At 34.1% G+C, this 15,045-nt stretch overlaps 1 protein-coding gene across 1 annotated transcript; it reads right to left on the reverse strand.

Moving 5' to 3' along the window:
* Positions 1 to 1,295: 1,295 nt before the first annotated feature.
* LOC112012110 (UDP-glucuronate 4-epimerase 4) lies at positions 1,296 to 3,664 on the reverse strand. Its single transcript, XM_065772103.1, has 2 exons — positions 2,429 to 3,664; positions 1,296 to 1,439 (listed from the first exon to the last, which is right to left on the reverse strand). The coding sequence occupies exons 1-2, from the start codon at positions 3,662 to 3,664 to the stop codon at positions 1,296 to 1,298; spliced, it is 1,380 nt and encodes a 459-aa protein (XP_065628175.1).
* Positions 3,665 to 15,045: the final 11,381 nt, after the last annotated feature.

A 15,045-nucleotide genomic window follows, 5' to 3' on the forward strand; every position in this document is an offset into this window, starting at 1 on the left:
AATAATAATAAATATATTATTGTGATAATTATTTGTTATTACTATTACTATTATATATTGGTATTATTTTAATAATGTTAGTTTTTTTTAGCATCAATTATTTGTTATTCTAAAAATTTTGAACCAAGTATGTTATCTGTCTTACTTTACTAATGTTATCTATTTTCAATAATATCAATATCACTATTTTAATAATGTTTTTGTCTTATTGAATATGATGTTATATGTTTTGGCATGATTGTCTAAAAGGGTTTCAAAGGGTAAAGTTAGGTTTTTAATAAAACAGGTGGACAATTTGGTAATTGAACCAACAATTTCTGAAAGTTGAAGTGGTTTTTTTGCAAAATCTAGCTAAAGGTCCTTTGACTTTTTTGGGGTCTTGCACTTTTTTAAAAAGTAACTTTTTTGCTAAAGCAGCTTTTTAATATCCACCAAATACCTAGCATTTTGAACTTTGAAGTAAAAAGTGTTTTTTGCTATTTGAAAGTACAAACAAATGGGCACATAATCCAGTGGTAGGTTTGTCAAAATTCACATCCAATAAAAAGATAATGAGTTCAATTGTAGCCTAAGGTTACAACCGATTTTGTAGCTAAACTTTATCCATTTGTTATTAAGTTGAGATGTTCTTTCTCTTGGAAGAAATTGATGTGGTGACAAGTGATTGTTTTTACAGGTTTAATGTATGTCAATTTCAGAGCTTCCTTAGTCATTTGTTGGGGAGAAAAATGGTTTCACCATTTGAAACTATTTCACGTTCAGGTTGATTAATGTGGTGTTGTTCCAATTCTAAAGTGCACCAAAGTGGATTGAACGACTTTGGGCTACATTGCAAGAGAGAGTCAATGCCAAAGTCACCTTGGCTGCTTGTAGAAGAAATCATTCCATTAACTCTGATGAGATCTGAAAGTTGAAGTGGTTTTTTTGCAAAATCTAGCTAAAGGTCCTTTGACTTTTTGGGGGTCTTGCACTTTTTTAAAAAGCAACTTTTTTGCTAAAGCAGCTTTTTAATATCCACCAAATACCTAGCATTTTGAACTTTGAAGTAAAAAGTGTTTTTTGCTATTTGAAAGTACAAACAAATGGGCACATAATCCAGTGGTAGGTTTGTCAAAATTCACATCCAATAAAAAGAGAATGAGTTCAATTGTAGCCTAAGGTTACAACCAATTTTGTAGCTAAACTTTATCCATTTGTTATTAAGTTGAGATGTTCTTTCTCTTGGAAGAAATTGATGTGGTGACAAGTGATTGTTTTTACAGGTTTAATGTATGTCAATTTCAGAGCTTCCTTAGTCATTTGTTGGGGAGAAAAATGGTTTCACCATTTGAAACTATTTCACGTTCAGGTTGATTAATGTGGTGTTGTTCCAATTCTAAAGTGCACCAAAGTGGATTGAACGACTTTGGGCTACATTGCAAGAGAGAGTCAATGCCAAAGTCACCTTGGCTGCTTGTAGAAGAAATCATTCCATTAACTCTGATGAGTGGTAATAATCTTAATTGATACATTATAACATTAGACAACATAAAATGTTCCATCACAACTCATGTAAACAAGTTTGACAAAATAGCATCTAATGCAATATGATTGTGGACATGACAAATGGCTTTGGAACTTTGGTGTCCAAGACTATCTGCAATATCCAATACTCAAATAAAGGCAAACAGTAAGAGTGGATCTGCTAGATACGTTTTGAAATGCTAAAAATGCTAATATAGGGAATTAATATTCTCAAACAGCTTTAAACATACTCTGTAGTATAAAAACAAACTTATACACCCCAAACCATATATAGAACTAAAGCCGATTAATGTCATTGGCGCTTGTCCACTATGGCCTTCTTTGAATCTGTAAGATTCACAAACCAATTTTGAGTGGCCATATACTCATGCATTCCTTATGCACCAATGCTACAGAAATAGCCAGCATAAAAACGTAATTTATATCTGCCAATATCAGTGTTTAATTTACCGGAGAAAGAGCAACATTAGAACCTGTGAACAACATAAATTCCTGGTTTTATACAAGCATAGGTTTTTCCAACAACTCTATAAATCCAAGAAACTCGAACATCAAATTCAATAAAAATTGTTATTAAAAATTTTAATAAAAATACAATCCAAATGAACCTACCACACATAAAGAAAACCTAAAAAATTTAAGCTATGTTTTCAACAAAAGGTAAGTACAAGGTTCAAATCCCCGACCTCCAAATATTCAATTACCAATAAAATTAAAATTAAAAAAAATTAAAATTTTACGGATTCTTTAAAAACTATACCTTAGATTTCTCAATTAGATTCAAAAAACACAGTTGCATTGACAAATACAACATAGAAAGTGTCGTCAATACAATAATGTATTTGAATTTAATTAATAAACCTAATCAATAGTAAATAAAGAACCATATCTAATCTTTTTGGATCCAATCAACATACCACTCCACAAATTTTTTCAACCCGGTCTCCAAATCTGTAGTAGGCATATAGCCAAGCTCCCTTGCTGCCAAGCTTATATTAGCATGTGTAAACATCACATCTCCATTCTTAGGCATTTCTTGTACATCCCTCATCGCTTTTTTCTTCAACAACCTCTCCAAAATCCCCACAAGCTTCTCAACACTCTCCGGCGAAGTATTCCCTATATTGAAAACTCTCAAAGGCGCCTTTAAACCCTTTCTTTTTCCTTCCCTCCCAATGCTTTTCCCAGCGGTATCCAATGCAGCCACGCAACCCTTCACAACATCATCAATGTACGTAAAATCTCTGCCTACAGAAACACCTCCAGGCCCTTGAAACACAGTTATCTTTTTCCCTTTCAATATATTCTTAGTGAATTCAAAGTATGCCATGTCTGGCCTCCCCCATGGTCCGTACACAGTGAAAAATCTCAACCCCGTCAATGAAAGCCCGTAGATATGATTGTAACTGTGTGCTATTTCTTCGTCAGCTTTCTTTGTAGCAGCATAGACACTCGCTGGTTGGTCAGTACGGTCTTCTTCTGAAAACGGCAATTTGGTGTTTAAACCATAGACAGAACTAGACGAAGCCCACACGATGGCAGGTTTTGGATTCAAAGATTTACACACTTCGAGTAAACTAACGAACCCAGCAATGTTGCTGTGAATATAGGAACTTGGGTTTTTCATAGCGTAACGAACTCCAGCTTGAGCCGCCAGGTGCATCACATGAGTGAACCGAACAGTATCGAAAAGCCGATTAAGGAGCTCCATGTCGTTTATGTCGCCTTCGACCACATAAACGCCTTCGTTTAGGAGGAGATCTTGGCGACTGCGTTTGAGTTTAGGGTCGTAGTATCTGTTGAAGTTGTCAAGGCCTACGACACTATCTCCGCGCCGTTTTAGCGCGAGGGACACGTGGGTGCCAACGAAACCAGCTGCACCGGTGACCAGAACAACTTTGTGGTGGTCGCTGATGGAACCTCTGGGAGTGACGGAGTTGAGTACGTCGTTTTTCCAGATGTGTTCGGTATTGAAAACAACACGCTCTAGGCTCGCGGGTGGGGCAGATGAGGGCTTGGAGTGAATGGTGGAATGAGTTTCTTTGACGATGCTTTGGATTGGGGACTTGGAGGCGGGAGATGAAGGTTTGTGGAGAAAGATGAAGAGGAGGATGAAAACGACGAGGATTGAACAACTCATAGTAACTTTTTTGGCAGAGAAGCGGTGCCATAATTTGGGTTTGCGTTTGTTTTCTTTTTCCATGTTTTGTGTGTTTTTCTTGGTATGCGACAGTGGAGGTGAAAATATATGCGCAGGAAGAAGGTGTAGAGATATACTTAAAAAAAAAGTGTTGTACCGATCATCATTATTTGTGTTGGGATAATTGAGTGTTGTGTTTATATTTATCTCTTAGAGATATTTATGTTTTGGTATTCATCTTGAAGATGAGGAAGAAGGTGTAGAGTTGGGATTAGTATGAAATTCCTTAGTTTTCTAAGAGGGAGAATTAAAAGGCTTTATATTTGGCACTATCAATTTGATCCATACTTCGTTCTCAAAAAATTTTAAAAAATAAGGGAGAAATTACACTTTGCCCGCCTGTGGTTTTCTCAAAAAACACTTTGCCTACTTGTAGTTTAAAAATTGGCACTTTACCTACTTAAGGTAAGCCCTATTTGTCTCCAATTACCTACCTCTATTAAAAACAGGGATAAATTTGTATTTTTGCTACTATTTTATATATCTCTCATCTCAAAACATAAAAAAACTAAAAAATCAAGAGAAAAAAAAGATCTGAAAGCTAGGTTTTGGCAAGGACCCACATCCTCCTACTTCCATTCTTTTTTTCTTTTTTTTCATTAATTCTACTTTATATCCGTTTTTTTTTTTTTTTTTCAATCACCTTTCAATGAAATGAAACCCCATTAAATATTAATTCTTCTCCACATAAATAAAATCTCCGTTTGGAATAACAAAAGATGTTTGAATGGATATTCCATCTATCACTTGGTTGAAAGTTTAGTATAAATGAATGAAATGGTTATGACCGAATACTTCCATTCTATTATCTTCTAATTCCTTTATAAAATGATTCATTTTCTCTTTATCTTAAGGGGAAAAAAAGAGACAAATTAAAGGGCAAACTCATACTAACGATTTTTTCTCTCTTTTTCTGCAATTTTTTTTTTTCAATTTTTGTATTTTAACGTCCGGAGAGATTTCAGGTTGAGGAAGGCACACCACTTGTGTAAACAAATCCCAGCTCTCACCCTATGCCCTTCATCCCAACAATGCAAACAGTAGAGCAATTCTCACCGTGGTTGGTCAGTCGTAAGATCACTTCATGTGTGTCTTCTTCCAAGCCAACTACCAAGCTTGTCTCTTCCCTTAGCTCAATGCGTCAGACATTTATAGTTTATACATATCTCAAGAAGCTCAAGAACGTTATTGAGTCGACCAATTTCTTCAGAAAATTTTTAATTTTATAAATTAAAACCTAACTTTTAGATCTTTTTTTCTCATGAATTTTTAATTTTTTATGTTTTGAGAGGAGAGAGACATAAAAGGTTAGTAAAAATATAAATTTACTCCTGTTTTTAACAGAGGTGGGTAATTGGAGACAAATCAAGCTAACCTTAGGTGGGTAAAGTGCTAATTTTTAAACTACGGGTTGGCAAAGTATTTTTCGGGCAAACTACAGGTGGGAAAACTGTAATTTCCCCAAAAATAAATAATAATAATAATAATAATCCATACTTGCTCTTATAGTTTTCCACTCTACATACTTGAGTTATGCTTGGCATTGACTTAAAAAGTCAACTTTTTTTTACTATTTAGTTTATTTTTGCAACTATTCATCTTCACTTTTTGGTACTATTTATATGTCTCACTATACTATTTCAGCTACTTTTTAGATTTATCTATATTACTTTTAGTAAAAAGTTTTCAGTTTCAACAAAATAAGTTGTTCCCAAACAGACTATTGATTCCAATTAAATTAATGACATTTACACTTTTCCATCCTATGTACAATTTTTTTTCCCCTATGTACAATTGAATCAATGAAATTTATTTTCATGAAACATAATATTTAACCAATTGCACTATCTTTTTAGATTTAAAATTAAAAGCCAAAAAATGTAACATAAAACAATTTCTTAACAAGCAGCTAACACAACCCATGATTTATTATAATAGGTCTTTCTTTCTTGTGTGCTTAGTTCATGTACTTGGCACAGTTACACTCTTGTCTATACACTATTGTGTAACAATTTGGTCTCCGTATCGTAACTATGCTATGTGGCTGCTACAATGGGACTAAGTTGCTCAAGTACCAATGCTTCCTGCATCATCAAGCTCACATCATGGATACAATAATTTTGTTTTACTGTGATATACAAAGAAATTTTGGGTGGAAGAAATCAATAGTTCTTCCTGTCATTAATTAAGATTCAAAATTGATCACACATCAAGAGGTAGGGGTTCCAAATATAGGAGGATGGTGATAGTTTTTTTGGTTGGGGGACTGCCCACCAATTTGTAGAGTTCAAGCACTTGACATTGAAATTGGCAAAAGAATGACATTTGACATGTGTTTTAAGCTTTTTATAAATTGTTTGTCACCCGAGAAAATGCTAGTGGGAAAGGAAGTTGGAGTCGGGGTAAAATTTGTGTATGCATGCTAAACAACCCAATTTGTGTGATTTCCTGGATCATGAAAGTGTAATGGAATTGTGAGAAGAGAATTATTTATGTAGCTAATATTAAGGATACACTACGAAGAATATTTGATGTTGTGAGTTGAAAAAATGGTTTGATGTTAAAAAGGCCATAAATCTTTTCTTATGAAGGCCATTGCTAATGATACTGCCATATGAAGGATTTTAATGAACTTTTATGTATTTTCGGAATTTCAAACCAAGATATGGATGGCCAGAAGCTTTTGGGGTGTAATGTGTGGGCAAAACTTTAGGATATAATTTCAGAATTTCATTGTTGATTCAAGTACTTGTGTGTCATTCAATTCAATGTAATAGTATATTAGGCTGCTTAGCATGTCCATGACCAGTACTTCCTCCCCTACATCATCAAGCTCACAAGTTACAGTGTTCAGGGACCCCTTGCTACATGGATCATGAAGTATAGTTCTATTTATTTGAATGAATCTTTGCATTTTCAGGAGTTACAACCTTCTCACATTACTTTTTTATGTCATATTTGAATCTATAATTAGTACTGATGTACCGGCTTACAAACTGGCTACAAGATATACAAAACCTCAGAGAAGTGAACCCCCATTTTTGAAACCACCATTGTGATTACTCTCTGGACAATTTGGAAGGGTAGAAATCGGCTCATATTTGAAGGTAAGCAAATTGATCCCATAGAAGCACTAATGTCTAGCAAATGCTTGATTGACAGGCACTTGAGGCATTCAAGGCAGGGGAGGAAGTTATGTCAAGACAAGCAAGCAAGCAAGAAAGATTAAGCAGAAAGTAACATCCACAAAGACTGGAAAATTTTACTTATTAGTGCCAGGGTACAAACTAGTGCAGTAATGGCAGGGAGGGACATCCTACCATGGAACATTTCAGTAGTGACTGAAAATCTCTCACAATGGAAGAAACAGGGCATAAATTTTGATAGTATAGTGGTAGATCAGAGAATTGTAATCCATATCAGACAACGGGCAAAACAAGCAGCCAATGTGTTTTGTTACTAATATAGGCTGCCTGTCATCTATGTTTTGATGCTTTCTATGGGCTTGAGGAGGCCATTAATAATTCGAAGCTTAATATTTGCTCAAAACATGACTACTATGACTAGGCCTGGTTTATCTACAATATTTAAACTAAGCCCAGGCCCAATTGGCCTTCAAGCAGTTCCTCACTTTCATTTTGTAAAATCTGGTGAATTTTGCATATTTTCTACCTACCAAACCAAGTTTATCTACCTTTGCTGCCTTTTGTGTGTGTGTGTTTGTTTAATTAACTCCTTACTTGTTTTTATTTATCTTCATTTAGCTATATTTCTGTGATTCATCGATTGTCTAATTTGAAAAGGTTCAATCCCAAAATAGCAATATATTATAACCTTTTCCCAAATTAAAAAATTTTAAATTAAATTAAATTAACAAAAAAAGGACCTGTGCATATTCAAGAAGCAATGCTATGAATGTGCACTTTCTCACTTATTAGGTTTTGGTTAATTATGTATGTGCATATGGAAAGATTATAAGCTAGTTATGATTTAATCGTAAGTATTTTTTGTTTCGATAGACAATGTCAAATAATTTTTTTTAGGTATTGTTTTTCAACTTTCACAAACTTATGTTTTCAAGACTTTCTCTCCTCTCCCCGTATGTGTGTTAAAATACTTAGTATTTTCAAAAGAAAAAACAGTGAGTTAATCCCACATTGAAAAATGAGTGTGAGTTAAAGAGTTTAAAGTCCGTGTTGTGTATCCAAAAGTTAAGTCATTTTAAATATACACCACTGTTAGTTTCTTTAAGACATTCTCCTCTCACTCTGTGTGTGTGTTAAAATACTCAGTATTTAAAAAAAAAAAAAAAAAGTGTTTCACGGATTTTGATCCACAATTATTCTTCTCTCATCAAAATTGTCAAATCCATTCTTAATTGTTAAAATAAATGTGAATATCAACATTCATGAAAATGGAATGGGCAAAAGGTTAGAGCAAGTTTGGTTTATGAAACAAGAAAGAGATGTATATGATTTTTTAAAGCTAAAGCATTCTCAAAAAGTCTTCCTAGATGATGGTGGTATCTTATGCATTCATTATATGTACTTTATGTAGTAGCGAGTGTTCCACGGAAACTCACATGCAATGAGACACCCGTTGTATATATATATATATATATATATAATAGATGCAAATAATTTTCATCCTGTATGAGACATAATTTTAGTCCTTGGATTTATACCTCACACTTTCTCATATGCATTTTTCGAATATAACAAAATTCTCCTTATATTATTGGAGGTGTCATCTCATGGAGCGGCTATAATAGCTGCTCCTTCACAGTATGTTGGCTTGAGATAAATAATTTTCCATCCTCTTTTTTTTTCTTTCCACATACTCTATCACATGAATCAACCTTGAACTTTTAATGTTTGATAGTTACCCTTTATTATGCGATCAACCTATTCATTGAATTTACCAAAACTGGGGCGGTTGTTTAGTAATAGAAAATCCTTGTAACTCATCACACTTATAAGTCTAAGAATTGTGAATTTGAGTAGTGATAAGGTACATCAGTAATTTTTTGATACAAGATAGAAATTCTACTCTTGCCTAATCTAAGTGTATATATGTGTGAAAACTCCCTCCTGAAAACTTGAACCCCCACCCTTGCCTTCCACACTCCACAAGCACTTATACTTGTGGAATGACCATCGTACCAAGAGTGTGTGGTGATAGGTATATCACTAATTAGGTGGTCTCACATCATAACGCAATGTGAAAGTTTAAGTGACGTGGGAGGCAGTGATCACACTTGTGATTTCAACTATATTTTATTTTAGTTTTTAAGTGAAATAGCAATAATTGGTCATAGGTCAAATAAAACGGTGCCCATCATGCCATCACTTCTCTGAAAATCCTCTCTGATAATATTATTATCTCAAGACATCCCCATTTTCAAAGAGAGAAGCAATGAAAATAGTATACTCTGAAAATATTTATGTAAAAAAAAAAAGGCACTACCATAAGTTGATGAAAAAATTAACATGGTTGTACACTTGTACTACACATGTCTGAACTCCTAGTAAAATTTGGCTAGTAATTTCAAATACTCAATTAAAGTTACACCATTTTATGTACCAACAATTAATGAATTAGGATTAAGGGTGTCTATGGGTCGGGTCGAGTCAGGTTTGTGCCCGACCTAAATTTTTCGGGTGGGTGAATATCAAAACTGAAACCGACCTGTATTAATGGTCGGATCAGTCGGTTCGAGTCCGTCAATTTCGGGTAGGTTGTCAGTCGGTTTCGTGTTTTGAAGCCAGTGCCGATATTTCGCTGCCGGTGCCGATATTTCGCCAGATCGGTCAAGATCTGGCCGATATTTGTCCGGATTCGTTGAATCTAGACTAGATCTCACCAGATCTGGTGGATTTCATGTTGCTCTTCGTCAGAAAATCCAAAATATCGCCGGATCTGGTGGATTGCAGTGGATTTCAAGAAGCTCTTTGTCGAAAAACCTTTGGATCTCGTCGAATTTTGTAGATTTTATGGTCGGGTTAGGTGGCTTGGGTTTTTGGGGAGGAAACCCGCCAGCCGAACCAAAGGGATTAGGTTCTGTGGGTGGCGACTTGCCGGCGATTGTCGAATTGATCGGTTAGGGTGGTGGCCAGTTGGTTTTGGGCAGGCCCGGCAGTTTGAGCTAGTCACCGAGTTGTCTGGACACCCCTAATCAGGATCAACAATTGAAGATATTTGCTGATGCATAATTGTACAAGACGGCAATGAAAACCTCATGTTGTAGTTGTAGCAAATTTTGGAGTGATTGAGAATGTCAGTTGTATTTTAACATACACACGGGAAGAGAGAAGAAAATACTTAGTATTAAAATACTAAATATTAAAAAAAAATACGTAGAATTCTAAAATACTAAATATTAAAAAAAAATACTTAGAATTCTAAAATACTTAGTATTCTCCCCGTGTGTATTAAAATACTTAGTATTCTAAAAAAAAATGTTTCACGGATTTTGATCCACAATTATTCTTCTCCCTTCAAAATTGTAGATCCATTCTTAATTGTTAAAATAAATGTGAATATCAACATTCATGAAAATAGAATTGGCAAAAGGTTAAATCAATTTTGGTTAATGAAACAAGAAATAGATGCATATGATTTTTTAAAGCTTATGTAGTAGCTAGTGAGTGTTCCACGGAAACTCACACGCAATGAGACACCTGCTGTACATATATATATATATATATAATAGATGCAAATAATTTTCATCCTATATGAGACATAATTTTAGTCCTTGGATTTATACCTCACACTTTTTCATATGCATTTTCTCGAATGTAACAAAATTCTCCTTATATTATTGGAGGTGTCATCTCATGGAGCAGCTATAATAGCGGCCCCTTCACAGTATGTTGGCCTGAGATAAATAATTTTTCATCCTCTTTATTTTTCTTTCCAAGTACTTTATCATATGAATCCACCTTGATCTTTTAATGTTTGCTAGTGTTCTAGTTACCCTTTATTATGTGATCAACCTATTCATTGAATTTACCAAAACATGGGAGGTTGTTTAATAATAGAAAGCCCTTATAACCTATCACACTTAGAGCATCCACATCGGTTGATGCAAAATTTTTTGCATTTTGTATATCTAAAACCTACTTTCTCTATTTTATACATTCATTTTGACAAAACACCCACATCAGTTTATCTATTCTACACATTTATTCAATAAAATATTCTTTCTTTTACATTTTTTATTATTTTCTCACTCATGGACTCTCTCTCTCTCTCTCTCTCTCTCTCTCTCTCTCTCTCTCTCAGACCCAACCACCGTCATCATCACCCAGCCACCATCAAGCCGAAACCTAGATCTGTTTACTTGCTTTATGCTTTTTTTGTTTCTCATTCTCATGGTTGATCAGAGCCGAAACCCAGATCAAGCTGAAACCCAGACCCATTCAAGCCGAAACCCAAGGTTGATCAGACCCATTCCTCTGTTGCGACTGCGAAGGTTGATCAGAGCCTCCTCTGGCTCTCGTCGAAGTCGACGCAGACAAAGAGGACGCCATGTTCTCCGTTTACCAGATAGTTGAGAGCTTACAGATATAGAAAAAATGCTTGAAGCAGAGAGTGAATGAGGAGTGAGAGAGAGAAGGAAAAAAGAAGTAGAGACAAGAGAGAGAAAAAATGAGAAAAACAAATACCAACCTAAGAGAAGAGAGAGAAAAAAAAATAATAATAAATGAACGAGCTACAGTAACTGTGTAAATATACACGATTACTATAGCAAGTGTATAAATTTACAAATCTTTGCACACTTTTAGAAGCATTGCTGTGAAGCATTTTGAGGCAAAATGTGTAAAAGTAGTGTCTTTTTCTATTATAAAAAATTTTGCATCCACTAGTGTGGATGCTCTAAGTCTAAAAATTGCGAGTTTGAGTAGTGATAAGGCACATTAGTAATTAGATGGTCTCACATCATAACGCAATGCAAAAGTTTAAGTAATGTGGGAGCAGTGATTACGCCTATAATTTTAGCTATATTTTATTTTAGTTTTTAAGTGAAATGACAATAATTGGTCATAGGTCAAATAAAACGGTACCCATCAGGCCATCACTTCTCTGAAAATCCTCTTTGATAATATTATTATCTCTAGACATCTCCATTTTCAAAGAGAGAGAAGCAATGAAAATAGTATACTCTGAAAATATTTATGTAAAGAAAAAGGCACTACCATAAGTTGATGAGAAAATTAACATAGTTGTACTACTCATGTCTGAACTCCTAGTAAAATTGGCTAGCAGTTTCAGACACCCAATTAAAGTTACACCATTTTATGTACCAACAATTAATGAATCAGGATCTACAATGGAAGATATTTGCTGATGTATAACTGTACAAGACGGCAATGAAAACCTCGTGTTGGAGTTGTAGCAAAATTTTGGAGTGACTGAGAATTTCAAGGTCTAATCAAATGACAAAATCCAAAGCAGATTCCTGATAAACATCATTTATCCAATCACATACATACCAATGAACACAGATCCCTTGTAATAATTCATGAAAAACAACATCATTTGATTGATAAGCTTTTGTTTACTTTAAAAATCATGACTTGTAAGGATTCTTTCGGTTCTTTCTTTCTTAACAGGATTACTGCTGTCTCTTTAGTCATTCATGTCAATAATCACCATTGGTGGATTTGCTTTTGGTTTGATCGTTACATCACAATATAAGCTTTTCCATATCATGTTTTCCTATAAAGAAATTATGTCGTTGAATTTGAGCTAAATAAAATGTTAGCTTTAGTTTTTTAGCAAAATTCTGAAAATACAATACACTGAAGCATTCAATTTTGTCCTCTAACATGGTTATCATTGTACGAGATAGGGTGCGCCATAAATTAGTTATTGATTTCAAGCAACATTTTGGAGAAACAAGAATGCACTAATTCTTTAGTAAAAATTTGACAAGAAGTGGCCTCCATAGACAAAAAGTACCTTGCAATAAAAGTGTACTACAACAAAATTGCCTAATGAGTATTGACTTAACAATCTCCTCCCCTCCCCCCCCCCCCCCCGCCCCCCCCACCCCAACCCAAAAAAAAAAAAAAAAAAAAAAAAAACCTAAACTAAACTAAGAGCTTTATAGTTTAATTAGTTTACATCTTTTTGGGGTTTTAAATTCTAACAAAAGTATTCATGGTTCAAATCTCTCCTCCCTAACTTGCCATTGTGTGTGTGTGTGTGTTTTTTTTTTTTTTTTTCACATAATTTCCTAACTCTTATTACCAGAATTTAGTTATTTATCTAAAATAATGATAGATAAAAATCCATGATCATCAGTGATTTGTGCACTACTTACACACAAAAAAACTAGGTTTTTTTTTTTTTTTTTTTTTGGGGGTAAAACAATTTGGATGGCTCCATTGCTTGGCCATAATTGTCATCTTGAATTTTCACCTACAACTTCTTCAATCCATTCAATTTCTTGTCTCCCCCAGGAAAAAATAAATAAAATCTCTGTTCAATATGGGATGTAAAAAACATGGCCGTTTGTGAAAATTGACTACATACATTCAATGTTCACCTACGATTTTACAAACATTATAACAGATTTCAACTACCATAGTAAATATTATCTATATCTACAGATTGATTCATTTCTTCCCTCTTACATTTCTGCATTATTAGTATTATTCCTTTGCCTACAATAGCACAAGTTTTTTCCTACTTTTTTTTTAATGTACACAAGATTTTTAGTCAGCGACAAGGATTAGGAGTTAAAAGACTTTATTGGATAGTTCCTTCTCGGTAAAATTAAGCATGATATCGCAATCAATCATCTAACAAAATGATCTGCTGAAGATTTTCTGTAACCTAAGCTTGGACAAAATTGAGTAAGAACAAGACCTATATGATAATGATGATTTCTGTGGAGACTAAATGGCACAAATTTCAAGCACCAAAGCCAAGTGTTTTTTTTCTGCATAATATGGTAGTACCAACAAAAACGCCGCTCTGGGTCTAGGAAAAAACATTCATTGACGTTATAATTGTACAAAATTTCAGGCTCAAATAACTCATTCACAAAAGGGTCTTTGTCTATGGACCTATGGTCATGGTGGTGACTAAAATTTCACAACACAAAGCTTATAGTGGTGGGGGCCTTGACCTTGATGCAGCGGTGAGTGATTCCTTTCAAATTTCATTTTCTTCAATCTCTATTTACAAACTTTTGTTGGTCTCTGACACAATGCTGATCGACATATAACCTGTTTTGAACATTGTACTCGTACCATTCTTTCGCATAAAGGTACAATAATGTCTACTACGATCTATGTAAAGGATTCTAAAAATAAAGGTGAAAACTACATAACATATCTCCAATACAAAGCTGAAACCACCTTTACACACCAGTTCTAGCTTCTAAGAACCATAGCTAGAAAATATCTCAAATGCCCTTTATTCAATCCAACACATAGCCCCAAATATAAGGGCGACAGCTTTAGGTGTGTATGGTTTTGTATCTTGAAGCATTTCTTTTGGTGATTTGAATATTTTATTGTCTCAAATAGGGTCAACCACTGTGTCATATAATTTAAACCAAAATACTATTTGGGTCTCAATTTCCATTAGCGAGTTGATGTATGGATCAAATTAACTATTACCAAAATATAAAAACTAAATTAATAGTGATCCAAAAATGTAAGAATCAAAATGGTATATTTGTCTTCTCATTTATGTTTTTGGAAGCGGATTGGTGGAGATGAATCGATGGGCGCACATAATCATGAATTCTATACTGGACAAAGTGTTGTGTCGTGCAATGAAACGTATTAGTTGTGTCACTTTGACAAAGCCACATACATACAAAGTACATATATGTTTATTACAGCTTTATATGCATGCATGAGACATGACCATGTTACACCTTATGTTTTGCACATGGAAATGCAAGCTCATGAGTTAAAAAATTTTCTATAAATTTGAAGAGGGAGACGTATTACTATGATTTAATCATACGTACGATGAAATCATCAGCAATTTGAGAAATTTACTCATTCCTCCCCTGAAACATATACATGATCCCCCTAACTAATATCGGTAAATTATTGTGGGTTTTAGCAACTACATGAGTCACTTGAAATTAGAAATTGATTAAAAATTATTTATTTTTACTATTTTGGAGGACAGCTTGACTGTCCTCCAATTATAGTGCACAATTTTTATTTTTTTTTTTGTAGTATAAATTTATTTAAGGTACAGATATTCAATACTTCAATAATAGGGTCTTTTAAGAAAATAAAATAAAATAAATATAATACTAATAACAGGGTCTTACTCAACCCAATATA

Source organism: Quercus suber, unplaced genomic scaffold (genome assembly GCF_002906115.3).
Source record: "Quercus suber isolate HL8 unplaced genomic scaffold, Cork oak 2.0 scaffold_53, whole genome shotgun sequence".
NCBI classification, from domain to species: Eukaryota; Viridiplantae; Streptophyta; class Magnoliopsida; order Fagales; family Fagaceae; genus Quercus; species Quercus suber.

Coding starts and splice junctions, on each gene's coding strand:
- LOC112012110 (XM_065772103.1), bottom strand. CDS start 3,664: ATGAGTTGTTCAATCCTCGTCGTTTTCATCCTCCTCTTCATCTTTCTC. Junction 1,440..2,428: donor TGGAGTGGTATGTTGATTGG/ATCCAAAAAGAT, acceptor AGCCAAGGTGAC/TTTGGCATTGACTCTCTCTT.